The sequence below is a fragment of the Urocitellus parryii genome, chromosome 16, assembly GCF_045843805.1.
Source record: "Urocitellus parryii isolate mUroPar1 chromosome 16, mUroPar1.hap1, whole genome shotgun sequence".
NCBI lineage: Eukaryota > Metazoa > Chordata > Mammalia > Rodentia > Sciuridae > Urocitellus > Urocitellus parryii.
The window spans coordinates 16,568,964-16,594,574 of record NC_135546.1 but is presented as its reverse complement, the minus strand read 5'-3'; the positions used below and the strand labels follow the sequence as shown (position 1 = coordinate 16,594,574).

General features: G+C 49.3%; 3 protein-coding genes across 4 annotated transcripts in view; 2 read left to right on the top strand and 1 right to left on the bottom strand.

The window, feature by feature from the left end:
- The window catches only part of Ift122 (intraflagellar transport 122), a 53,173-nt gene extending 52,985 nt beyond the window's left edge, over positions 1-188 (bottom strand). For both annotated transcript variants that reach the window (XM_077793421.1, XM_077793422.1), the window contains exon 1: positions 59-188. In XM_077793421.1, the coding sequence (XP_077649547.1) occupies positions 59-99 (41 nt within the window). In that variant the 5' untranslated portion in view covers positions 100-188. The remainder of the gene's footprint in view (positions 1-58) is intronic.
- Positions 189-419: 231 nt separating this feature from the next.
- Positions 420-11,268, top strand: Mbd4 (methyl-CpG binding domain 4, DNA glycosylase). The gene is made up of 8 exons (XM_026383048.2): positions 420-689; positions 2,387-2,617; positions 3,265-4,085; positions 6,529-6,606; positions 6,683-6,817; positions 7,392-7,541; positions 7,951-8,054; positions 8,869-11,268. Exons 1-8 carry the CDS (start codon positions 601-603, stop codon positions 8,944-8,946), a joined length of 1,686 nt encoding a protein of 561 aa, XP_026238833.2. The 5' UTR covers positions 420-600; the 3' UTR covers positions 8,947-11,268.
- A 1,498-nt stretch (positions 11,269-12,766) lies between these two features.
- Efcab12 (EF-hand calcium binding domain 12) lies at positions 12,767-25,260 on the top strand. Its single transcript, XM_077793502.1, has 9 exons — positions 12,767-12,863; positions 14,661-15,119; positions 15,920-16,089; positions 17,243-17,399; positions 19,133-19,318; positions 20,012-20,212; positions 22,961-23,102; positions 24,323-24,376; positions 25,002-25,260. The coding sequence occupies exons 1-9, from the start codon at positions 12,767-12,769 to the stop codon at positions 25,258-25,260; spliced, it is 1,725 nt and encodes a 574-aa protein (XP_077649628.1).
- Positions 25,261-25,611: the final 351 nt, after the last annotated feature.

The following is a 25,611-nucleotide window of genomic DNA, read 5'->3' as shown; positions in this document are numbered from 1 at the left end:
CCCGCCATCCCCTCCCGGGCTCGGCCTCCCGCTCCTCCCCAACTGCCCCGCTTCTCACCACTGATCGATTTTTTCTTTCCACGTCAGCACGGACCTCATCGCAGCTTTCCTCCCGCCTCGGGGCCCCTCCTACCCCCGCCTCAGCAACAGGCGCCGCTACGCGGGCCACTTCGGCTACCTGCGCTACCCCTGGCAACGCACATGCGCACAACAACACCTACGCGCGTGCGCCCGCAGAGCTCCGAGGGCGCATGTCTACAAGGGAGCGCGCGCACAGGAGCGAAAGCGCCGATGAAACCGGAACTTGGAAGGCGGGAGTATAGCTACGGCGTACGCGATTGGTCGGCGCGGGTGAGGAGGCGGAGCGTCCTCCTCGACCAGGGATTTGATTGGCGGAGCCATAGAAATGGCGGCTGCGGTCCAAGGGGCGGTCGGAAAGCGGCTGTGGAGTGTGACAGACTTACCTTACCTTAACGCTTTGGTGGCATCCCGGTGCCTTGAATCGAAGGAGGTTTCACATCTTCCTCTGCTTCGCCCCCAGGCCGTTGCAGGTCTCTGCCTGTCGCTGCAGCTGGGCCCCGCTTGACTGGCTCAGCCTGGATGGAGACGCCGAGCCTGGGGGACGGCGGACCCGCCCCCTCGATGGCCTCCAGTGACCTCCCAGGCCCAGAGCAGCAGTGTGACCTCCGGCAAGTTCTTTCCCCTTCCGAACCGCAGTTCCACCTCCTGTAAACTGGGAACGGCGGGTGGACGGTCTGTGGGCCCCTCTGGTCTTTGGCAGAGGGTCGACCAAGACCTGGAGGCCCCTGGGCTTAGTTAATAACTCCGGGAGAAGGTCGCTCCTCCTGTAGGATGAGCCCTGGGGTTGTCCCAGACTTTCTTTACTCCGGCGACTAGAAGGCTGGGAGGAGCAGGGAACTTTTGTGGTACAGGTAGAGAGCGCGGTGGCACACGGAGGCTGAGGGAGGAGGATCGCAAGGTGGAGGCCAGCCTCCACAATCTAGAGACTCTGTCTCAAAATCAAATCAGGGCTTGGAAACGTTGCTCAGTGGTAAAGCATCTCTGGGTTCAATCCCTAAAGAAAAAAAAAAAAAGAGGTGTAGTTCGGTTGGAAACTCCTACAAATATCATGGAGGAGATGTGTTCAGTAAGCAGGGCAGCCCCAAAGTGGGTTTTAAAAGTGGGTTTTAAAAGTTCTTGCCTACATTTTTTTAAATTTTTTTAAAAATATTTATTTTTTAGGTGTAGATGGACACAACGCAATGCCTTTATTTTTATGGGGTGCTGAGGATGGAACCCAGGTCCTGCCCGTGGTAGGCGAGTGCTCTACCACTGAGCCACAATCCCAGCCCCCCCAAATTTTTAATCTTGTCAATGATATTACAAATGAAGAAACAAATCTTTGGGAGCTTAAGTGATCTGCTCTTGGACTCACAGATTTGAGTCTTTTCCACCAAGTTTCAGTTTCCTTAACTCTTAAGTAAGCTACCAGAAGATTCCTACAGCTCCCCAAAAGGATTTAACCCTAAATTACATCAGAAGACTGTGATTCTAATACTTATTACACAACACTAGTTCTTTCTTAGTTTCCCCGTTTGTAGAAAAGATGTTGGATTAGATGATCTCTTTTAAAATGTATCATTTAGTGGTTAAGATACACTTTGCTGAACTTTTTCAATAATAGTACAGGAGAGAAGTGTTAGACCAAACAGTAGGTCTGGGTTCTGGTATCAGTTCTGCCAGTATTTTAACCTTCTATCACTCAGTTTTATCAATACAATGAGAGTGAATCTTGTCCTATGTACTTCACAAGGTTATTGTGAAGGTGAAGAATCAAGGAGATTTGAAAATTCTTGGCAGAAACCTTTTAAAGGGTTGCAACCTCTGATGGAAATGATAGAGGCTCTTACTCAGAAAAATACACATCTATGTAAAATTTTCCCCTGTTTGCAGAAGAGGGGGGTTGACTCACTCCTTTAAGCAGTCCTTGTCATCACTGGTTAACAGGTCAGCTATTAGTTCCTGTTCTCCAACTTAGGTCAGGTGTCATCAGAAATCTTTATAATAGCTGGGTGCAGTGGCTCGTGCCTGTAATCCTAGCAGCTGAGGAGGCTGAGGCAGGAGGATCCCGAGTTCAAAGCCAGCCTCAGCAATGTAGTGAGGCCCTAAGCAACTTAGCAAGGCCCTGTCTCTAAATAAAACATTTAAAAAAGGGGGGGGGGGGGTTAGGGATGTGGCTCAGTGGTTAAATGCCCCTGGGTTTAATCCCTGGTACCAAAAAGAAAACTTTAAAATAGGTCTATGCAATGATTAACCCAGAAAGTTTCTAGCAAGCAGCTGGAGCTTCTCATTGTAAAGAGCTGATCACTCGTGCTTGGTTTTCCAGCGAGGAAGATGTGGCTGTGGGATCGGAAAGAGTGGGAGAAGATGAAAGACCAATAGCGATAAAAAGAATCAGCGAGTGTGAGCCCCTGCTACAAGAAGCCATCGCCTCTTCTCCGTTGAGTGACCCCGCAGTGACCGAGTGCCATAAACCTGTCCCATGTGGATGGGAAAGAGTCGTGAAACAAAGATTATCAGGGAAAACAGCAGGAAGATTTGATGTCTACTTTATCAGGTGAGCATGCAAGGTGGTAAATAAAGATAGTGCAGCCAGATAATTCTGTCTAGACAGGTAGAGGGGAGACATAGAGGAATCTTGGCTTCTTGCTAATTTTGCCATCTTACCAATGGATTCTGTTTGTTCACTGTGACTGGTTAATTATATCAAGTAATTTGACCTCAGTTGCATATATTTTGTCCCTCCACTGGGAATGACACTGATGGTGCAGTTGCATTTGAGTTATGTTTGTGAATTTATTTGTGCCGTTACAGAGTAAACCATTTGAAAATTCCCTTTGTGACTCTTTTTTTTCTTTTCAAATGACAAATGCCCATGACAACATTTGGAAATTATCAGTTAGAAATCTGAAAGGTGGTTCAGTTCTTTTTTAAAAGTCACTCATACTGATATAGGGTATGGTAGTACACACCTGTAATCCCAGCTTCTCAGGAGGCTGAGGCAGTTTGAGACCAGCTGGACAGCTTAGCAAGACCCTGTCCCTTCATAAAAGTTTTATAAAGGGCTGGGGTTGAAGCTCAGTGATAGAGTGCTTATGCCTGAGGCCCTGGGTTCAGTCCTCAGTATCCCAAAAAAGAAAAAAAAAAAAAAAAATAGGCACTTTTATTTGCTAGTAGTAAGTTTCCTTTAATATCATTTTCTAGCCCTCAAGGACTGAAGTTCAGATCCAGAAGTTCACTTGCTAATTATCTTTACAAACATGGAGAGACTTCTGTTAAGCCAGAAGATTTTGATTTTACTGTACTTTCCAAAAGGGGCATCAGGTCAAGATCTAAAGACAGCAATGTCGCAGCTCCGACAGCCCAACTGCAGAATGAAAGTCACATTTCAACCCGGAACCTCAGGACACGAAGCAGGTGGAAGAAAGTGTTTCCTCTGCCCAGTAGTAATTCAGAGCTGCAAGACAGCAGGGGACTGTCCAGCCCTGAGTCCATTCAGGGGCTTTTGGAAGAAGATGAGGGTAGTAATGATGGTAACTCCAGGAAGGTTAGCAAGTCCAAAAGGAAGGTGACAATTTTGAAAGGAATTCCAATTAAGAAAACCAAAAGACGGTGCAGAAAGAGTCTTTCAGGTTTTGTTGAAAGTAATGACAAAGGAGAATCTCCGTGTGACCAGACAGATGCTGAAAGAGAACCTGTCGCCCAAGACAGTGAGCTGGGCAGAACTTTGTGCATCTCTGATGCCAGAGTGAGCGACAAGACCCTCAGTGTGACCGATAAAGTCAAGAGCACCGTGAAAGAAGACTCACCCAATTCAGGATCAGACGTTCACTCTGAACAAATCACTTCTGGCGCCCCAAACAAATTATGTTCAACCAAAGAAGCAGAACACAACAAGAAGTGTGGGGAGACGGATTTAGACTCAGAGGAAAACAGATCGAAAGGAGACGAGGGGCAGAGGAAGGAGCATTTGCATATGGACCTTTTAAAATGTGGCTTTGAAACAGACAACAAATGCCCACAAGGCAAGAGAGGTTTTACTTCTGAGAAAATATTTCATGGTATTCAGTGCATTTAATGCTATTAGCCATGGGCTGAGGAGGCTCCACTTCCAGATCTTATATTTCGTGTCTGTCCATGGTTAAGACACAGTTTAGACAAAGAAACAGGGCTGTATCTTAGATCTATTCTCCAGATCATCCTAAGACCCTGTTAACTGATGTTCTTCCCATCCTTTCCAGCCAGTCATCTTAAACCTAGAAGGAAAACTAAAAGACTTCACTTGTGAAAAATTCTCAGAAGATTCCTCTTATTCACCAACTGACAATAGCCAGTGTCTTCGCACATCTCCTGTTACTTACTACTGAAGTGCGACTTGCAATTTAATTTCGTACATACCACGGTCACTTTTGTCTTCTATTATAATGTAGTGCTTCTCTAAAAGGCCTAAGGGTTCTAAATAATTCAGAAGTATAATCACATAGTTCATCTATTATTCGTCATATGCTCTTAATAGAGAGTTCAGAGCTGAGCTGTTTGGCTTTTAAAATACCTCCGTGAATAATTGATAAAAAGGACATCTTCTGAGCAGCCCTGTATTAGTTATTCATTATGCCATTATGGTATAATGAATACCTCCCTTAAAGGAGAATAGTAATCGTACCTAATAATCCTGTGGGGGCCAAATTGGTGGAGTGGGGGCTTGGACTTGATTTCTTTTTTTTTTTTTTTTAAGAGAGAGTGAGAGAGGAGAGAGAGAGAGAGAGAGAATTTTTAATATTTATTTTTTAGTTCTCGGTGGACACAACATCTTTGTTTGTACGTGGTGCTGAGGATCGAACCCGGGCCACACGCATGCCAGGCGAGCGCGCTACCGCTTGAGCCACATCCCCAGCCCTGGACTTGATTTCTGATCTGAAGCCCCCCATAATTCAATGTCTCCTCTGTACCTGGGATTTCTCTCCCTGTGACAGAAGATGGCCATGTATACCTGGGAATCTCAGAGGGTCCAGTCTGTCCTTAAGACTGAGCATCTTAAAAGACAGCATTGGGGTTTATGTAGATTTATTGCTAATATAATGGATAAATTAAATATTAAAAAGGATGACTAAGATGAAAGTATTCTATTCCATAAGTTTGGTTCTCAATAAGATGAAATACCCTTAGCTTACTAGGTGTCCAGTGGAATAGTAAAGATTTTCTTATTGGTTGAGCTAGAAATTGCTAAGTGAACTAGTTATAAAGGAGGCTAGTTAGTAATTATTTATAGAAACCCACAGAAAACGTTAGCAAGTAACTGGTAAGAGCAGTTCCTTTTTTTTTTTTTTTAATTTTTTTTTTCTTTCTACTGGGTTTGATCTACTCAAAATAGAAGAGTAAAAAACACTAGACCAATCTGGACACCTGGACACTTGTCCCAGTATCCTCAGTCCCAGTATCATTTGGGGATAGCTGCTTCATTTCTGAGCCTCCATTTCTACATCTGAACAATAGAAATAATAGCCCTCCCAGTCCCATTTTTCACATCAAGAATATTGTAAGTTAAATCGAGAATGGGAAAGATGGTTTCGTGCTATTCATATGCAAGGTACTATTAACTGTAATTCAAATTTTGAGGGTATGAGTGGAGGAAGTAAGTAAATAGGACTGTTAAAAATAAGAAAAGTGGCCACTCACCAATAGCCATTATGCCATTTTGATTTATGTCTTTTATTTTTGTATTTTTATTTTTTCATTTTGAGGCAGTTCTGAGGCTAGCCTGAACTCGCTGTCCTCCTGCCTCAGCCTCTCAGGTAGCTGGATTAAAGGCTTGGCCCACCATGCTCAACTGGTTTATGTCATTTTTAACCCATGATGTCCTGGCATCCTATATCCAGGGACATCATGGGTCAGTGTCTCGCTATGTATGCGCAAACATACATATGTTTTTATGAAATTGGGATCATATGTAGAATCTTGCTTTTTTCATTTAGAAGTTAATAGAAAATAATCATGTATTTGTTAATATATATAATTTTTATATTAAAAATATTTTATATTGAAAAATATATAAAATATATGATTTTATATTTTGATGACCACATTGAATAAATGGGTCATAATTTAAAATATTCCATACTGTTTCCAATTTTTCAATACTCCAAGCTCTAAACAGAAATCCTAGGAAATGAGTGTGACTGTTGGTCAAGGGCCTGGACTTGGGAGCCAGAGTGCCTGCCTCTGAATTGAAGTTCTGATGCTAGCTGTGTGTCACTGGACAATTGACTTAGCTTCTCTGTGCCTCAATTTCCTTATCTGTAAAGTAGAGCTAAAATAGTGCCTGGCTCAGAGGTTATTAGTAGGATTCAGTTAGTTAAAATTTATGTAAGTACTCAGAACAATGCCTGAATTATTATTATCATTTGATCCTTGACTGTCTCTTTAAGCTAAACCGTAATTCCGTGTTCTCTGTCCACTGTGCCTTTTCAGAAGACACCACCATCCCGCGGACACAGGTAGAAAAAAGGAAGACAAGCTTATATTTTTCCAGCAAGTATAGCAGAGAAGGTATCGCTTCCCCAATGAAAACGTCATATTCTAAGTCACTGTCGGGTGCTCGACTCTGATGCAGTGTGTCTTTTAGCTCTCAGCCCCCCACGACGCAAAGCCTTTAAGAAATGGACCCCTCCTCGGTCACCTTTTAACCTTGTCCAAGAAACACTTTTCCACGATCCCTGGAAGCTTCTCATCGCGACGATATTTCTCAATCGGACATCAGGTTTGTGGATCCTTCTCATTGGTGTCTTAGAAACAATGTGATCAGGAGAAAGAGCAGTGAATTGAGGCTCCGGGAGGCCTGGGTTCAAGGGCCCTTTCAAGTCTGTGACCTCACCTAAGGTCTTCCCTTTCTGCCCTCAAACTCTTCCCCCATGAGGAAGACTAGATGACATCCAGTGGCCTTTTTAGCATCAAGGGGCAGGTCAGATATTTCCTACTTCCACACTAGGTTTGGTCATCAGGGCAGATCAGCCAGTGAGCATTTCTCCACCCTGTATCCTGTATAAAAGCATTTTCTTGTCATTGAATGCACCCTGTGTCCTGTGTGATTCTCCACTAGCTACCTAGTGATCTGATTATTTAAAAACTAATATCACACAAGGCCAGTTTCAGCAGAGTTCGGACTATTTATTGGCCAAATAGCAGTGTTGGTATTTGAGTGTAAAAAAGTAGCTTCTTGTCAGTAGTTAAACAAACAAAAACTTTGCTTGGGATTTCTAGATGAGAAACTCCTTGAACCTAAAAGAAGCCCTTCCAGCATCTTGCTCATAATCACTGGTATGTCCTTTTCCCAGGAAAAATGGCAATTCCTGTGCTTTGGGAATTTCTGGAGAAATACCCTTCAGCTGAGGTAGCAAGAACAGCAGACTGGAGAGATGTGTCGGAACTGCTGAAGCCTCTTGGTCTCTACGATCTTCGAGCCAAAACCATTATCAAGTTCTCAGGTGTGTTCCTTAGGCCCAAAGGAAAAAAATAGAGCCACCTTGAACATTGATGTTTTCAGATGCTACCCTACTAGGGCCCAAGCACTGATGGCATTTATGAACAGCCTGCTTGCCCCAAACTGTCGTCTTCCACCCCAACCCAGGTAATAAACCTTTGTCCAGCAGCATCAGGCCACGTGGGTAGAAGTAGGGAAGAAGTCAGTGGATCAGAAAGCCCTGTCCTTAAGGATGTCACCCCTGTAGAGTTAGCACAGCACAAAATAGTGGCTAGGAAGTCATAAAGGTGCTGCAGGAATTTGAAGGTTATCTGTCCCTTTCCACCACACTCTCCATCTCGCCCTGTCACCACACATTTATGGAAGGTGGCTTCCTAAAAGTCGTGCTCATGTGAGGGGTGTTGTATTCTCAGATGAGTACCTGACAAAGCAGTGGAAATATCCGATCGAGCTTCATGGGATTGGCAAATATGGCAACGACTCTTACAGGATTTTTTGCGTCAACGAGTGGAAGCAGGTGAGGCCCGCCCCCAGCCCTAGCCCAACCTGCACATTTGTCCCAGAAGCAAAAAACGTCCACGGTTATGGCTCAAACTACTCATTACATGCAAGTGCTATTGCAGTCCTGACCAGATTTGTACCCAGCTCAAAGGGAGCTGGCGGCATGGGGTCATCTGCAGCAGGGAGGGGGTCATTAGACACTCCCCAAGTCCCCAAAGACCCTTGGGCATGGCTCTGACCCTGTTTCTGCCTTTCTCTGTTTATGTGTTGACAAGAGGAGGCCAGTTGGGCCCAGAATGTTTGCTTGTGGGTTTCTCGTGGTGGTCTCAGACCATTTTGGGTGGTAACTGGGTCCTCCTTCAGCTGCCCCTTCTGTTGGGTATACTCAGCCCTAATGTATCCTGATGGCAGCTGGTGGGTGGCCTGGTACAGTGTCCTGGCAACTGGTGACTTGCCCTCAAGCATTCACCCTGCAAGGTCGGGTCAAGCTGGGCTGGAAGGACACAGTCTTATCCCTGCTGCACTAGAGCAGTCCACTGTGACCTGAGCAGTCCATTCAGCTTCTAGAACCTCCTCCTAAAAAATGTGCTGATACTTGTCCTTGCCACCTCGACCCTCCAGGGCTGAATCAGGACTGAACTAGAAAGCACTTAGCAAACTGAACAGGGTCACCTTAATGATTTTACCTGTGAGTCCTATTACCTGTATTACAGGTGTATTATTATACTGCACTAATCCTCACCAAACCTTCCTAAGCCAATCTTACGAAAACGTATTGATGACTAGCTTACCTCAGGCCCCTGTCTCCTAATGTGTCGTGTTTTTTCCAGGTGCACCCCCAGGATCACAAGTTAAATAAATACCATGACTGGCTTTGGGAAAATCATGAAAAATTAAGTCTGTCTTAAAGCCCTTCGAAGTTTCCAAACTTGTCTTTTGTGCACTGTTTTGCAAACAGTGGGTGTGTTTGGGGTTTTTTTTGTTTTTTTTGTTTTTTGCAGGGGGGACTTTTATTTTTTGCAGTGCTAAGGCTGGAACTTGGGGACTTGCACATGCCAGCACCCCCGCCCCCCCTTCCCTACCCACCCGCAGCCCCCACTTCAGTTTTTACGAAGTCCATTAAAGGCAATCGAATTACCTTTCCGGGAATATGATTTTAATTAGCCCATCTAGGAACACAGTGTGTATTTTCTCAGTGTGTGGTGTACCATTGGCCCTTTATTACTGAATGTTCTAGAACATATTTTGAGATTATTAAAAAAAAGAATAAATTATTTGATAACAATCCTAAAAATGTATATGACTTTGCCAATAATGGAATGGAATGTGAAAGCGAAAAATGCTTTTCTGGGTCATCAATAATACAAAGCAGATTTCCATCAACCCAGCTAGAGGGAAGATTTGATTTTCTCTTTCTGTAGAAAATGATGTTACTGAAAATTATCTTAGGAAGAATCAAAGAGTTTGCCATTTCTATTACAATAATAATTTATTATTACTATTTTTGGCATTGGGGATTGATCCCAGAGGTCCTTTACCACTGACCATCATCCCCAACCCTTTTAACCCTTTTTATTTTTTATTTTGGAGATAGGGTCTCTAAGTTGCTGAGGCTGGCCTTGAACTTGTGAACCTCTCAAGTCACTGTGATTATAGGAATGTGCCACTGTGCCCATCTTATTGCGGATATTGTAATGTTATAGTTCAGACACTGACACATTTATTTTAGAAAGAAATTACCAAACAAAAATCCTTAATTATTAAGTCTTTCTTTTTTTATATTGGTACCAGGTATTGTACCCAGGGACACTTCACATTGAGCCACATCCCTAACCCTTTTTATATTTTATTTAGCGACAGGGTCTCACTGAGTTGCTTAGGGCCTTGCTGAGTTGCTGAGGCTGGCCTCAAACTCGTAATCCTCCTGCCTCAGCCTCACAAGCCCTTAGGACTATAGGTGATTAAGATTTCTTTTTTCCCCTTTTTTTAATTGGTGTTATTAAGTCTTAATTGCCATTTTAAAATATAATTTGAAAATTACATTATAACTAATTTATAAGTATAAACATCCACTTCATAATGTCCCATCACATTTTCATTTAACAAAAATTCTTGTAGCACACCCACCAGCCAAGATCCACTGCTGGCTCACATGTTACACACCGGGGCTGGGGATGTAGCTCAGTGGTAGGGAGCTCACCTCACATGTGTGAGGCCCTGGGTCCAATCCCCAGCACCACAAAAGGAAAAGAAGGGCTGGAGCTGTAACTCAGTATAGAGCACTTGCCTGACATGTGTGAGGCACTGGGTTTGATTCTCAGCACCACATATAAATAAATAAAATAAAGGTATATTGACAACTAAAAGAAAATATTACAAGAAGGGCTAGGGTTGTAGCTCAGTGGTAGAGCACTTGCCTAGCAAGTGTGAGGCACTGGGTTCGATTCTCGGCACTGCATGTAAATAAACTAAAGATCCATCAACAATTAAAAAAAAGTTATAAAAAATTAAAAGAAGAAGAAAAAACACAAATACACACTGTGTTCTCAGCTGGACTAATACTATATGTCTGGAAAGGTGACTGGTTGTGTTTAATGGAGGTCTTAAGAAATGAAACACAAAACAGAAAAAAGTTTTAGAGTGTATTAGACAGGTAATTAATAAAAATATTTTTATTAATGTAATCCCATGGAAGCAACCACTGAAATTCCTCACAGAAGTGAGGGAAAAAAATATTTTTATTAAAAAATGAAGCTAAACTCCAAAGAAACTGGGGATTGAACCAGGGGCACTTAACCACGAAGCCACATCCCCATCACTGAGTTGCTTAGGGCCTCACTAAGTTGCTGAGGCTGGCCTTGAACTTTTGAGCCTCCTGCCTCCCGAGCCACTGGGATCATAGGTGTGTGCTGACCTTCATGTGTTCTTGATAGCTCCACACGGGCTCTCAGGAATGCTAGGTCTGCCCCCACCCCACGTCCATTTTGTTAATGTGAAAGTCAGCTCATCCTTTACCTTGATCCCTTTGTAAGCACCCATCTCATCTTCCAGTGTGGAGCATGGGACCGCCAATGTTTTATGCCATTTTTATTACAGATATTGTAATAATACAGTTCAAATACTGAAATGTTTTCCTTAGAACTCGCCAACTCTCCCCCCCCAAAAAAATACAAATCCTAAATTATGAAGTCTTAATCACCAATTGCCATTTCAAGGTTTAATTTGAAAATTAAATTGACTGAATAAAGGAAAAATGAATGAATTGTTCGGGAAACTGCCCTGTAGCGTGGTGTGTGAGCAGATCCGATGCAGTGTGTCCGTCTCCCCAACAACGGGTGGTTTTTAGAGAAGGCTGGGTTTTGACCAGAGAACACGAAAACCGGCCACACCTTCCCCTCCCCAGGACATCCTAAGTCCACTCCATACTAACCCATCACATCTGAACAGCATCCACAAAGGCAAACCCTCTGTCGGGGAAGGAGACAAAGAAGACAAGACTGGAGATCCTGGAGGAAGAGAGAATGGCAGACAGCAATGAAGGGGAGCAGAGCTGTCTGTCCCTATCAATGGCAGCTAAAGATGTACTAGGGTCTCAGAAGCCTTGGGCCACAGTCAGGGTCGGAGGGTGTGATATACTCACCAAACCAGCATCAGATAGGGCTGCATGCGGGCTTGATGACACATCCCGACCCGTCCCCATGTCCCTACTGATAGCATGAGCCATGGAGGTGAGCTCCACAGGACCACAAAGGGCTGCCCAGGCTCCAGGCGGGCCTTCCCCTTTCTTGCAGGTGGAGTTGCCTGACTTAGGGACCTGTTTCCTCATCTCTGAGATGGGATAGCACCGCCTCCCTCACGTGGTTATTGTGATCATTAAGTTCACACATACCAGTGCTTAGAGGGTGCCTCCTGTCAAGAATGCTCTTCAGGTGGCCCCAGGGAACACCACCGTGACTGCCTCTGGCATTGAGGGTCCCCGAGATAATGCAATCCAGTAAAGATGGTGCCCAGCACAGAAACTGCACTGAAGTGGCTTTGTTTTTACCTTTTGGGGGTAAAATGTATAAAATCCATCACCTAGCCACTTCAGGGAGGTAGTCCAGTAGCAGAGTGCCTCCCCAGCCCGAGCAAGGCCCTGGGTTTCATCCCCAACACAGGAAAAGAAAAAATCAGTAGTTTTTACTACATTTACATGGTTGTCCAATCGTCAATGATTCCAGAACTTTCCATCACCCTAAAAGAAGCCCCAACCTGTTGCCAGTCATTCCTAGCCCGCCCCCATACCCTGGCAGTGATGAGTGGGCACTCTGCTGGGTCCCCCTGTCCTGGGTTTCCGCATAAATGGAATCGCACAGCAGTGGCCCGCAGCCTCCAGCGCGTGTTGAGGGGTGCTTCAGACACCCCCGAGCTCGTAGGGCCTCTTGTTTGGGTGAGAAGACCCGAGAACTGAAGGCGTGGACGTCTGCCCAGACCCTAGTTTGCAGGGAAGCCCGCGATTGGTTTCCTGCAAATTCAGGATCGGACCAGGACAGGGCGACAGGGACTGAGAGGGAAGGCGGGCGGCCACGCCCCGCGCTCCTCCCACCTGGGCGCTCTGGGCCAATCAGCTCCCGGCCCCGGGTGTCATGGCAACGGGTTGTTGCTACTCTTTGCAAAGGAGCGCGCCTTTCTCGAAACCCAAGAGAGAGTTTCCTGGAGCTCCGGCTCCTGCCACGAGCCAACGCCCCGATGAACGCAGACGTTTTGTCACCCACCCCGGATCCCAGACGCCAGACCCTGGACTATTACTTCAGGATCTACCAGAGTCTGTTTCTGCAGCCGTCGCGTAAGTCCAGGCTGACTTCCTCCAGGATGTCGGCTGTAGGAAGCCTCGGTCCCCCACCCTGACGTGTAGAAGTGGGGGTGAGGGTGACGACAGACCAAGATCTCTTTGTGCCGTGTCCCTGCTGGGTGAGGGGTTTCCAGAGAGTCAGGGCCCCTCGTCATGTGCACTTCTGAGATATCCATGCCGCAGCCTGGTTGGCCGAGTCTTTGGAAGACACCTCCAGACTTCAAGGTTCTGAGGACAGTCACCGCAGGCTAAATTCTTGGCAAACCTCTGCAGCTTCAGAAGGACAGAGAGAAATGGATAATTACAGAATGAGAAGGGGTGAATGCGGGGTTCAGGGGTGTCCCCCAGAAGTAAGAGATCTGCTGAATGTAGGGGACATTGGAGGAACAGTTCCAAGCTGCTAGAAAAATCTTTACACCAGGCCTTAAAGGTAAAAAAGGAGTTCCCCGAGTCAGAAGGAGAAGAAGAGCCACACTCTAGCCCAGAGGACCTGGCTAGTTGGACCCAGGGACATGAAGACAAATTCATTTTTGGTTGGTTGTCACCTAACTCCTGAGCTTGAGATCCTTGGAAGCCACCCAGATGAAATGTCTTAGAAGCATCTGGATGTATAGAACAGGGGCTGGTTTCAGATCATAAATATTGGTATGGGTGTCCTTGGCACGAAGGTCATCAAAACACGAGAGCAGAGGAGATTCTCTGAAAAAAAGAGAAGAGAACACTGATATTTAAGGGCTGAGCAGGGAGACAGGGTCTCAAGAACGGTGGCCAGAGAGGTGACATGAGACTTAGCCAGAGATTTGAATCAGAAGCCAAGAGAGGGGAGAATTTCATGAACACATTCATGTCCAGACAGACTTTCCCAGAGAAATGGGAGCAAGTGTGTTTTCTGGATCATCCATCAGGAGGAGTAGGATCAAGGGGTAGGAGTTTCTGGGAAACCAGTTCTGGATCAATCTAAGGATGTCCTTTCTAGAAACCACAATTAGACACTCACAATGTCATGCAGAGACATTTGTACCCCAGGGGGGTACAAAAAGAAGCAAAGTCTACCAGTGACATTTTAGAGTCTCAGACCTGGGCAGGGAATGGACCTCTGAGGGCTTTCCTCCTCAATCCAGAGGCAACATGTTCACAGTCTGCACCTGTGACTATGTGACAGCAGCTTCTGTCACATGGCAGCCTGTCTTGCTTTCCTATTGATGGACACAGGACCCCAAGGAACTTTAGGATGCAGTTTTATGAGGAAGGTGTGGTGGGTAGGCACCAGGGTGACATTTGGACTAGAAAACATGTAATAAAAAGTACTCAGCCAGGGGGAGACTTTAGGGACTCTTCTGCCCTTCAGAGGACACAGCAAATCTCAGAACGGGAAACTCGGGTCACATACAAAGCAGCTTTCATCAACTGTGCGATTCTAAAAACCACCACCACCCACTAGGGTTGTACTTTAATTATCCCCATTTTACAGATGTAGAAAGTGAGGCCCAGAGAGGTCAAGTGACTTGCCCAAGATCATGCAGCCAGGAAGGGGCAGGGCCAGGACTCAGATCCAGGCACTCAAGCTACCACAGGTGCTGTGGTACCTGAGATGAGTGGATCAGATCAGACTTTCCTTCTTCCAAGTTCGTTCTGATATCCAATGGGAGCATCAATCGGGGGGCTGGAGGTGAAAAGGAGTCCGTTAGAGAAAGTGGGTAAAGTCCTTAGCTTGGTGCCTGCCATCGTGAGTGCCAATCACATCAAAAAAAAAATCCATAAAAAGGAACTTTTCTTTGACTTTCTCCCAAGGGATCTACCAGGATAAGCTGTTAGATTTGGAGGAAAATGTCAGCAACCTGTTTGATTCCGATCCCATCATTGAGCACTGCTTCCGGCAGTTCAAGCAGAAGGACTTCCAACTGCCCGAGAGCCGCCGGAGGATCATCATCCTGCCTCAGAGGCAGGAGCCGGTGCCCAGGGATCCCACCCTCCCGCCCACGCCACCCCCGCCACCGGTCCCCAGCTACAAAGCCCTGGAAAACGGTGATATCCAAGGGCAGCCCGAGGACAGGAAGACCTGGCTGAACCACAGGCTGAGGCTCCGGGAGGAGCTAGAGTCGTTCGGTGACGTGAAGCGGTGGCTGGAGAACAAACCCAGTATCACGCCTTCAGAAGCCAAGGTGCTGCACATGATCCACAGAGAGCTTGACGCCCGGAGGGACCTCGCCTTGCGTACTTTCAAGGCCGCCATGGTGAGCTGTCCTCTGTGTCAGATGACGACGGTGAAGTTTTTAGGGATACGTTGTCATTTTTCATCCCTTGGGTTGGTCGGGAGGGGGATGCTTCAACCCATTTCACAGGGGAACAAACAGAGGTCCGGAAAGAGAGGTGTGACTGTCACCCCATAACAAGTTGCCCCAAAGTGACTTAAAGCAAGAAATATTTAGCATTCAAACAGTGGTTGAAATTTTTTCTTATTATTGCAGTCTCCCTGGTATTATTTGGGTTGGTTGGACTAGAAACTTCAGGGTTAATCTTGCTATTATCATAGCCAAAGCCCTAATGTCATGGGTCTAACCCACACTTTTCTCCCAGCAACACAGTATCTATGAATAAACACTGGACTTGGGTTACAAATGCAGCTCTGTAGCTGCTGTGTGACCTTGGGCACATCACTTTACCTCTCTGTGCCTGATTCCTCATCTGTAAGTAGAGAAATATCTAATTCACAGCATCCTTTATTTCTTCCCCCCAAAAAGTATTGCCTACCTGCCTGGGGCCTGGGGCTGTGTTCATGACGGGAGAGATGTGCATATGAGGGAAATCTTAGTGCTCCTTGTCCAAGCCTCTTGTTCCAGATGAGGAAACCGAGGCTCACACAAGCAGTCTCCATGTGTTCTGCAGCAAAACACAGATGCCCTGCATCCTCCTTTGCTCTCCATCTTCTGTCCTTCTGTTGAGAGCTGCTCAGCCTCGGTCTTCCTGGAGATTGCGTCCCATGGGTCCATCTCCTTTCAACTCCCCCTCTGCCCCTCTCTCTGGCCTTTTCCAGGTAAAACCCGTTAAAGCCTCTCCAAAATCGGTGCCCCGTCTCCGGCTGCCCAAGCCCCCCGCACTGTCAGACATGTACTCCTTCCTGCGCAGCCACAAGGTCAAGGTCCTGGAGCTGTTTCACAAGGCAGACGGGGACTGGAGGCAGCGGATCTCCAGGGAGGAGTTCATCGTGACTCTGAAGGCAGTGAGCAGCCCCCACTCCTGGCTGGGCCTCAGCGGGTGGGAGGAGGCTGCACCTCCCCTCGGGCCCTCTCCCCAGGTTCTGGGTCAGCTCAGAAGTGGACACAGGGAGGGCAGGGGCTGGGGCTCAGTGGTAGAGCTGGCCTCGCATGTGTGCAGCCCTGGGTTGATCCTCAACACCACAAATAAATAAAGTCCATTGACAACTAAAAAAAAACACCCCTGCACTAGTGTGACCTTAAAAGACCCTACACAGGACCCGAAACTCAGCCCATCAGACCCCAGAACTGAACCCAGAGAGAGCTGGGCCTTCAGTCCCGCTTCCTGAACCTTCTAGAACCTTCTCCACCTGTCCTGGGTACGAATCACATCCGGGTCTTGCTTCTCACTCAGACCCTCTGTGATGGCCCAAGACCACCTTCTCCCCGTTTCCACTCTGACTGGCTCTGGTGTAAATCGATCATAAATAAATAAAATCAAAAGTCCAATTCCCCAGTCGTGCCAGTCACGTGTCATGGGGTCAGGAGTCCCATGTCGGGGCTGGGATGTTGCTCAGTGAGACTCTTTAGTCCCCATAAACAAAAAGGCAAGATATTAAATCCTTTAGTCCCCAGAGAGTCCTGATCTCCATTTAAGGTGACTTCAGTAGACAACGACAATTATCTAAAGACATTGAGGAGCACAATTATATTTCCTTTAAAACTTCTAGAACCTTCCGTATTGCTGGCAAGCACTATATCCCTCCAAAGTTGCTCCTTGTCCTTAAAAGAATCAGGTGTATACTGTTTCTGGTCCTATTTTACTTCAGTTAAGGGGGCCTTAGGTGCCCTTTGTCAACAAGGATGACAGAAGGTGAAACCCTGCTTCCTACCCACCTGGTAAATGAGACTGGTACAAGGAAGGGTGGGATCCCAGGGCCTGGCTCTGTAAGATGGCGGCATGTGGCCTGGGCTTGGAAGGAGGAGACAAGTTTGCGGGCAGAGAGCAGGGAACTGTGAAGGGCTCTGGGCTCCTGTGGCGGGGACATGGGGAGTGGCTGCAGAGAAACCCAAAAGGGAGGAGCTGGAGGGTGGACCAGATTGGCCAGGCCTTGGTTGGCAGGGCAGGGTGTTTGCACGGGAGCCTGCCAGATCCCGTGTGTCCTCTTCTCTCCTGAGGCCGGAGTCCCTCTGAGTGGCCAGGAGGTGGAGGACATCGTGATCTATCTGAGCTCTCTGGGGAGGCACAATAGCATCACCATGGACAACCTGGCCACCAGCTACAAGCAGTGGTCTCTGAGTCGGCAGAGGAGCACCCTGCGCACTAGAAGAGACGGTGCGTACCCCACCCGTCCTGGGGGCGAGCGCGGCGCAGGAGGCCCCAGAGTCCCCTCCATGTTTGTGGGGAGTCTCCTCACCCTCCCTGAGATCCAACCTGCAGGAGCCCTACCAAGGGCAGCAGAAGGGTCGCCTCCTATAGGTGAAGAGTTGGGACAGGACTAACTCCTTGCCACACCAAATCGGGTGCCCAGTATCCTCGCTGGTACCGGGGGAGCTCCCCCCAAGCATCCATCCCTATTTTCCCAGTCCCAAGCTGCCCTGCAGAGCGGCTGTCCCCTCCTGAGCAGGGCCTCCATCCCGTCAGAGCCCAGGGAACCTGAGCATCCTCACAGTCGTCATGAGCCATCTTTGATCCCAGTGATTGGGGAGGCTGAGGCAGGAGGATGGCAAGGTGGAGGCCAGGCTTGGCAATGTAGTGAGACTGTCTCAAAATTAAATAAATAAATAGATAGGGCCAGGAATGTGGCTCAGGGGCTCAGTTTCCAGTACCACCACCAAAAAAAAAAAAAAAAAAAAAAAAATTTAAAAAGTAGTAATGTCAGTGGGCAAGTAGGTGGAGTTGGGTGTCCCTGGCTTTGTCTGAAGAGGCAAGAGTTTGGGCACCTGGTGCAGGAGGACGTGCTGGCATTTCTAGATGCCCACCTGTCCACAGTCTCAACAGAAGGAAGTAAGGCCCAGATTTCGTGTCAGCATAAGGCACTGAGGGCAGAATCAGGGCAGGAGCAAAGGATTTTCCCGTTTATTCTCATATTGCTGAGCACCTACTATGTGCCACGCACGGTTCTAGGAACTGGGAACACAGCCGTGAACAAGCCAAAGCCCCTACCTTCAACAGCTGACGAGTCAAGGGTTACTCAAGGTGACCATGGCTTGAAGACAGTAGGACAGAGTCAGAGGGTGGTGGCCGGGGAAGACCTGTCCCAGAAGCAGGCCCTGAAGCTGACCCAGGGATGGAGGAGCCAGCGTCAGGTCAGTCTGAGGAGAAGGCGTCCTAGGCAGATGGAACCATCAAGGCAAAGGCCCTGGGGCAGGAGAGGCTTGGAGGACAGGGGCAGTCAGGGCGGCCATGGGAAGTGGGTGAGGGGCGAGCAGCCGGGACTGGGTCAGCCAAAGCCAAGGCCATATTCTAAGAGGGCCGTGTGGTCCAGTCAGAAAGGCTCTGGGCTCCAGCGCAGTGAGAAGCCAGGGGAGTGAGGTGCTATGGTTTGATTTTTTTGTTTTGGTTGGTTTTTTGGTTTCTGTTTTGGTACCAGGGATTGAACCCAAGGCCCTTAACCCCTGAGCCCCACCCCCAGCCCTTTTTATTTATTTATTTTTTTATTTACAGACAGGGTCTTGCTAAGTTGCTCAGGGCCTCACTAACTTGCTGAGGCTGGCCTCCAACTTGCGATCCTCCTGCCTCAGCCTCCCAAGCTATGGGATGACAGGCGTGGGCCACTGCACATGGCATGGTTTCTATTTTTTAAAGATCCTATTAGCCACCTGGTGGAAACAGGGCCACAGAGGATGAGAATGTCACCAGGAAGGCTGGGGAGGTGGAGTAGGGGGATGAGGGGGCCATCGGGGGAAAGGAGGGACATTCAACGGGGCGTGTCTGAGATGGACGCTGACCAAATACGTGGCGCGGGAGCCGAGGGCTGACTTGGCTCTGCTCAGTGTCACTGGATGCCTGCTTCCCTGGCCAGCGGCCTCTCAGTCCCTCCCTCCTTGTCTCTTCTCTCCGACTAGACGTGGATAAGGAGAAGAGTTGCCTCAGGAGCTCTGTCCGTAAACAAAAGGACTCAACCATTCCCAAGATGGATCTTCTGACAGTGCCCAAGGTGGACGTGGAGACAGAGGCACGGCCCATGACCCTGGAGGAGATGGAGGAGGTGGACAGGCGGTACTACGAGAAGAAGCACCAGTACAAGGTACCCCCAGGCTCGGGAGGGGCATGGGGACTGGGGAAGGGCCAGGCTGGGTTCAAGCACCCTGCACCCTGCTGGATGGAAGAACCCTTGGAAGAGGTGTTTTCACCTCCCTGAGCTCCCCACCGCCCCTTACCTGGGTAATAAGAACCATACCTGCCTTGCAAACTGTGGAGAAGAAGGTGGGCATGCTGGTGCACACCTGTAATCCCAGAGGCTTGGGAGGCCGAGGCAGGAGGATCACAAGTTGGAGGCCAGCCTTGACAACTTAGCAAGTCCCTAACCCAGAGGTGCTTTACCACTAAGCTACATCCTTTACGCTTTTTAAAATTTTGAGGCAAGGTCTCGCTAAGTTGCCTAGGGCCTCCCTAAGTTGCTGAGGCTGGCCTTGAACTTGGTGATCCTCCTGCCTCAGCCTCCTGAGCCATTTTTCAATAGAACTCCTCGAGAGCGTCTGTTAACCGTGGCCTTCCATGCGTGTTACACAACCGTGTGCCCAACTCAAGGGCTCTTCAGGGGTAACCTTGACCATGCGGGGTTCTTCTCCAAGGTCACTGTCCTTGGAACCTGAAATACAGCTGCTTTTCCATTCCCTCTCTTGGGGACCTCTGGGGGGAGGTGAAGAAGACCCTCCTCCTGCCTTTGGGCCAGGAGGAAGGTCCTGGGCACACAGACAGGGGAGCCCCCCTCTGTGCCTCCTTCCTCCCCTCCATCCAGTACTCTCACCCGGTGCATCCTGGGAAGGAGCAGGTTGACGCTCACTGCCTCCCGTCCACCATTCCCGGGGACATGCAGGGGCTCATCAACAAGGCCCGCAAGGACGTCTTTCTGGTCTACCTGCAGTGCTGCAGTCTCTGTGAGTCCTACGGCCTCCCGCTGACCGAGGACATCCTCATGAGAGGTGAGGCTCAGCAGCTGGCCCTCAGGAAGCTGCCATGTTCCCTAGGCAGGGTGAGGGTGGCGATCACCCAGGGCTTGTCCTTCTCCAGATAGAAGTCACCCCGCCAAGCCACTGTGGCCTGCAGGGCAGGCGCTGGGCAGGAGGAGGGAGGAGAGCTGGGGCGCCCGTTCCCTGATGACTTACGAAATGAGCAGGTAGGACCCTGTCTCTGCACTTTAAAAACATGAAGGAACTGGGTGCAGTGGCGCACACCTGCAATCCCACCAATTCAGGAGGCTGAGGCAGGAGGATCGCAAGTTGGAGGCCAGCCTCGAAAATTTCAGCAAGTCCCTAAGCAACTTAGTGAAACCCTGTCTCAAAAAATAACAAGGGCTGGGGATGTGGCTCAGTGGTAAGGCACCTCTGGATTGCAGCCCCTGTACCAACCAAAAAGGGGTGCAGGGAGGGAGAGAGAGAGAAAAGAAATCAGGGGTGCCTTTTGAAAATGTTAATATTGTACATCTTCCCTTCCCTTTCTTCGAAACCTTCTTACAGTTCAGCCTCCTCATCTTCCCCAAGGAACCAGTATAGAGTGGAACGTCTGTTGCTTTTTCTAGAACATAAAGTGTTCACATGTTGCCGTCTGAGGGCAAGCTCAGCTCAACACTGGCAGGAAGGGGGAGGCCCTGGGCCAGTATTTTTTAAAAATATCTTTATTTCATTTATTTATTTTTATGTGGTGATGAGGATCGAACCCAGTGCCTCACACTTGCCAGGCAAACACTCTGCCACTGAGCCTGGGCCAGTATTTTTTACGTTCTGCCTTTATCAGAGAAACTCTCCCAAGGAGATCTGTGAGACAAAGTCAAGCCTTAAGAATAGATCTAATTAACCTCATGAGTCTGCTTCTCCTGCGACTGTCCCCTGTGCTGTCCCAGTGCAGCCAGGCTCAGCCTTTGCTGACCCTTATATAGCAATCCCCCTCCCTATCCATTGAGCCACACTGCCCACACAGGGCCCTTTCCTGATCATGTATTACAGCCACATGCCCCATGAGCACTGAAGGGAGTTGGAGAGGGCTCAACCCTCTCTGCACTTTTTAAAAAAATATATATTTTTAGTTGCAGATGGACACAATACCCTTATTTTACTTATTTATTTGTATGTGGTGCTGAGGATCGAACCCTGCGCCTCACACATGCTAGGCCAGTGCTCTACCACTGAGCCCCAGCCCCAGCCTTGTTCACTGTTTTTTTGCCATCTGGGGGTGAACTATCATTTAAAAATAGAAAGTGAAATAATGTGTGTAGGACAGAGATCTGAGGTTGTATTACGTAGTGGGGTGACTGTGGCTAGCAATGTGTTGTTATATTGGGGTCTGCAGGTGTAGAGCAGATGCCTAGCAGACATGAGGTCCTGGGTTCAGTGCCACACACACACACACACACACACACACACGATTGGCCAGGCACAGTGGCACATTCCTGTGATCCCAATGACCTGGGGAACTGAGGCAGTAGGATCCCCAGTCAGAGGCCAGACTGGGACTGGGGGTGTAGCTCAGTGGTAGAGCACTCGCCCAGCAGAGAGCATGCACAAGACCCTGAGGCCAATCCCCAGCACCAAAGGTTAAAAAAAAAAAAAAAGAAGAAGTTGTTTGCATTAGTAAAAGCAAAATTCAAAAAGACAGCTTGCATCTAAAAAAAAAAAAGAAAAGAATCGAACCACAACAGCCCAGGAAACTAGAAACAGTGGCATAATAAGCCAAGCCAGGCCCAGAGCTGGAGTGGGATTCCACAGCTCCTCAGCTCCCCAAGTTACAGAAACCTGGCCACCCACACGCTCTCCCACCATCAATATTTTTGGATATGTACTCAACTGTCAGAGGCAATCAGAATAATTTAGCTAAGAATATCCTGTGTCTCCTAACGGGAGAGAAAACAAACGAACAAACAGAAAAAAAAGAACAACTGGTCCCCCTCTGAGCAGCTTCCCTGCTGGGGGATTGGAGGGCAGTGGACTTACCTGCCCCCCAGGGGAGGAGCCACAGGCCGCTGCCCTCTGGGACCCACACGGGGACCGGTCACTGTGAACATGCTCCAAAGCAGAGGCTGAGATCCAACATGCAGCTAAGCCTGAAAGAGGATTCTTATTTCTTCTCCTTTTCCTTCATGTTGTCCTCCCCCTCCCCCTCCTCCCTCTACCCCTCCCCCTCCTCCTCCTCCTCCTTCTTTCTCTTCTTCCCAGGGATTGAACCCAGGGGCACTCAACCACTGAGCCACATCCCCAGCCGTTTTTTAGATTTTAAAATATAAAATATTTTATCCCCTGTCTCACTGAGTTGCTTAAGGCCTCTCTAAGTTATTGAGGCTGGCCTCCAACTCGCGATCCTCCTGCCTCAGCCTCCTAAGCCACTGGGATGACAGGCATGCGCCACCACGTCCAGCTCTTTTTAAACAATTTCTTGAGGTATGACTGATATATCAAAAACCAAAACCAAAGCTTCACACACTTAGTGTATACAATTCAGTGAGTTTGGACTCGTGCATATACCCATATGACCACTAACTGCAGCAAGGTAGTAGACATCTGTTACCTCTAAAAACGTAAAATAAAATACATAATAGAAAGAAAAAAAGAAAGAAAACATCTTTTAAGTAAAAATGTGAACAAATATATATATTTTTAAAGCCTCATCAGACCCCAAAGTCTTAGCTAGGGGGACCATCTTGGCCTGATGGCCCTGTCTGACTCTCTTGCCGCTCGCAGCTCTGCTGTACCCTGGAGACAAGATTATTTTCCATAAGGGCCAGGTGCGCCCCATCCGGCAGCCCGGAGGCTTCTACTCTGACTGGAAGATCACCCCGAAAATGGCTCCCTTCAAGCGCTTCAAGAAGTCTGGGGCCGAGAGGTCGGGCCTGCTTCCTTCCAGATCTGTTTCTTCTCGCCCTCGACACGGGCCCCGCTGCCAGCCCTTCAGCCACAGGGCCTGGGTACTGGGTGCTGGGTGACTGGGTACTGGTACTGGGTGCCCGTGTCACCTAATGGGCTCGCTTGGACTGGCCAGTCCCCAGTATCATGCGTGTCTTGGAGTCCCGGCCTCCTCACCTCCCTTCCCTGGTCTCCTCCTGAGCACAGCCTCACCCACTTGCAAGGTCCTGACCCTGAGGGGGGTCACCTTCTCCCAGTCACAGGACGCTGGGGCCTTCCCTTCCCGCCCTGCGGCTCAGGGGTGGAATCCCCATCTTTCTACCTCGCTGCTGGCGCCTTGGCATCTCCATCTGTAAAGTGGGCACATTAGCTCCTGCACACCCCGAGGGTTCCAGGACAGACCCCCGTCCTTACCCAGGTCACACTCAGTCACGGGTGCTAGGTGGCTTCACGCTGCCCCGAGAGGCGTCTCCGGAGCTGTAGGGAGGCCTGGGGGGGGAGAGCGAGGCGTGAGCCGGGCAGTGGTGGCCTCCAGGACCCCTGCTGCCTCCCAGTCCCCAGGTGGCTGGCCCCAGTTCCTACCCAGGGGCTCAGGAAGGAAAGGGAGTTTTGTCCATTGATGGGCCCCGGGTGTCAGGGATGAGGCGCAGCCCCCAGGTCAAGGAGGGACACTGGCTGCCTTTGCTCCTTAGTTTATAAAGGGTTCTGTGGGCAGGGACGGGGGTGGCTCAGAGGTAAGGTGTGTGCTCAGCAAGCCGCAGGCCCTGGGCTCCATTCCCAGCGCCTAGAAAACAAACCACAGGAAAACAGCTGGCCCCGGATGGAGACTTGGTGGGACAGAGCGCAGTGACCAGTTAGTGATGTCTCTGGCCCAGGCGGGAAGGCTCAGGCTTTAGCCACTTGTCCACAAAGCTGGCCTGGGCTCTGGCAGGGGCAGGCGGAGTCGGGGTGGCCAAAGGGACTGAGATTCAGCAGCTACGAACCACCAAGGGTCCTGCATTCTGAGAGAGAGAATGGGACTTCCCTGTCACCCAGCCGGCCAGGGGCAAGGCCAGGTCTGGGGAGCCGAGCCCCAGCGTGTTCCCCTGGATTGAGCCTCAGGAGTGCACCCCTCACGGCCCCACGCCTGCTCCCCGTTAGCCCGGATGTCCCTCTCCTCACAGAATGCCTCCCCCTCTCTCCCTCTCTCTCCTCCAGTAGGAAAACGTTCAAAACGAAGAAAATGTGCTTCACGGACTTTGAGAAATTTGCCAGGTTGGTCCCTTGCTCTGTTACCTGGTGGGAGGGCAGGGGCCTGGGGCTGGGCCCCTCTGCACGAGGCCCAGGGCTCCTGGCACAGCATGGGATCTCGGTGCCCAGGACCATAGGGACAGTGAAGTAGCACTTAGAGAGCCCCAGGCAGGCATTGCTTCTGGAAGGTTCCACGATTCACTCATCTGAGTCCTTTCCACAAGCCCACGAAGCCGCTGCTGTCAGCATATGCACATCACAGACAAGAAGACCAATGTCCACAAAGGTGGACTCTCTTGCTCAAAGTCCTAGTAAAGGGTCGAGTGGGGACTTGAACCCCTGCCCCAGAGGCTGGACCCCAAACTCCACCCTGAAATGACCCTGCATGGGGCTGGGGGTGCGGCTCGGTGGTCGGGCCTGGGCAGCAGGAGGCCTGGGTCCTGTGCCCGACACCTCAGCACATAAGTAAATCACTGAACAATCTAGAATGTCCATGGCTGGGGTCAAGCCACCTGCTTAGGTGTGACCTTCAGGAAAGGACAGCCTCTGTGGGCCTCTGGGTGCTCGTTGCTGACCCAACCTGGGGGCACTCCACGTCCACCCGGCCTGTCCCCCTTGACTGCCCTCCCTGTGTCCTCTTGTTCCCCAGGAGGCTGAAGAAGAAGAGCCCCAGTGGGTCCCCCACAACTCACCCGAATTCCTTCTGGCCGGGTCACCTGCTGGATAAGCTGCGGCTCTACCTGCCCACCGTGGCCCAGGAGAGCAGTCTGGCCCTCTTCAGTCATGTCCGACACAAGCCCCAAGTCTACCGGGCCGTCCACCACCCTAACCGATGGTGGCCCCTAAGGGACACCAGGGACATGACCCGTGTCCACTATGATTGCACCAAGGTGTACTTCATCAGCTAGTCCCCGCCACAGCCACCCGGAGCCAGCAGCCAGGACAGCCAGGGCCCTGCGCCACGGACCCAGAGTGTCAAAGAGCCAGAAAAAATAAATAATGTCAGGGGGACGGCCTGGGCCAGTGTCCCAGTGGGCAGAAGTGTGACATCCGCAGTCGAGGGGACAGATAAAGAATGTCCACGAGCTTCTGCCCTTTTCAATGCGTATCCACTCAAGTCACTTAACACGATGCCACGCTATAGGGCCGTGTGTGTGTGGTGCTGGGGATGGGACCCGGGACCTACCAGCTGAGCTCTGTCCTCAGCCCCAAAGAATGACCGTCCTTAATGCTGGGCACTGCCACAGGCACGATCCATT

Excerpts from the sequence above, each read along its gene's own strand:
- Mbd4 (XM_026383048.2), top strand. The coding sequence starts at position 601 with ATGGAGACGCCGAGCCTGGGGGACGGCGGACCCGCCCCCTCGATGGCC. Across the intron at positions 6,818-7,391 it reads ATTTCTCAATCGGACATCAG|GAAAAATGGCAATTCCTGTG; the intron begins GTTTGTGGATCC and ends TCCTTTTCCCAG. Across the intron at positions 7,542-7,950 it reads AACCATTATCAAGTTCTCAG|ATGAGTACCTGACAAAGCAG; the intron begins GTGTGTTCCTTA and ends TTGTATTCTCAG.
- Efcab12 (XM_077793502.1), top strand. The coding sequence starts at position 12,767 with ATGAACGCAGACGTTTTGTCACCCACCCCGGATCCCAGACGCCAGACC. Across the intron at positions 17,400-19,132 it reads CCTGCGCACTAGAAGAGACG|ACGTGGATAAGGAGAAGAGT; the intron begins GTGCGTACCCCA and ends CTCTCCGACTAG. Across the intron at positions 24,377-25,001 it reads GACTTTGAGAAATTTGCCAG|GAGGCTGAAGAAGAAGAGCC; the intron begins GTTGGTCCCTTG and ends CTTGTTCCCCAG.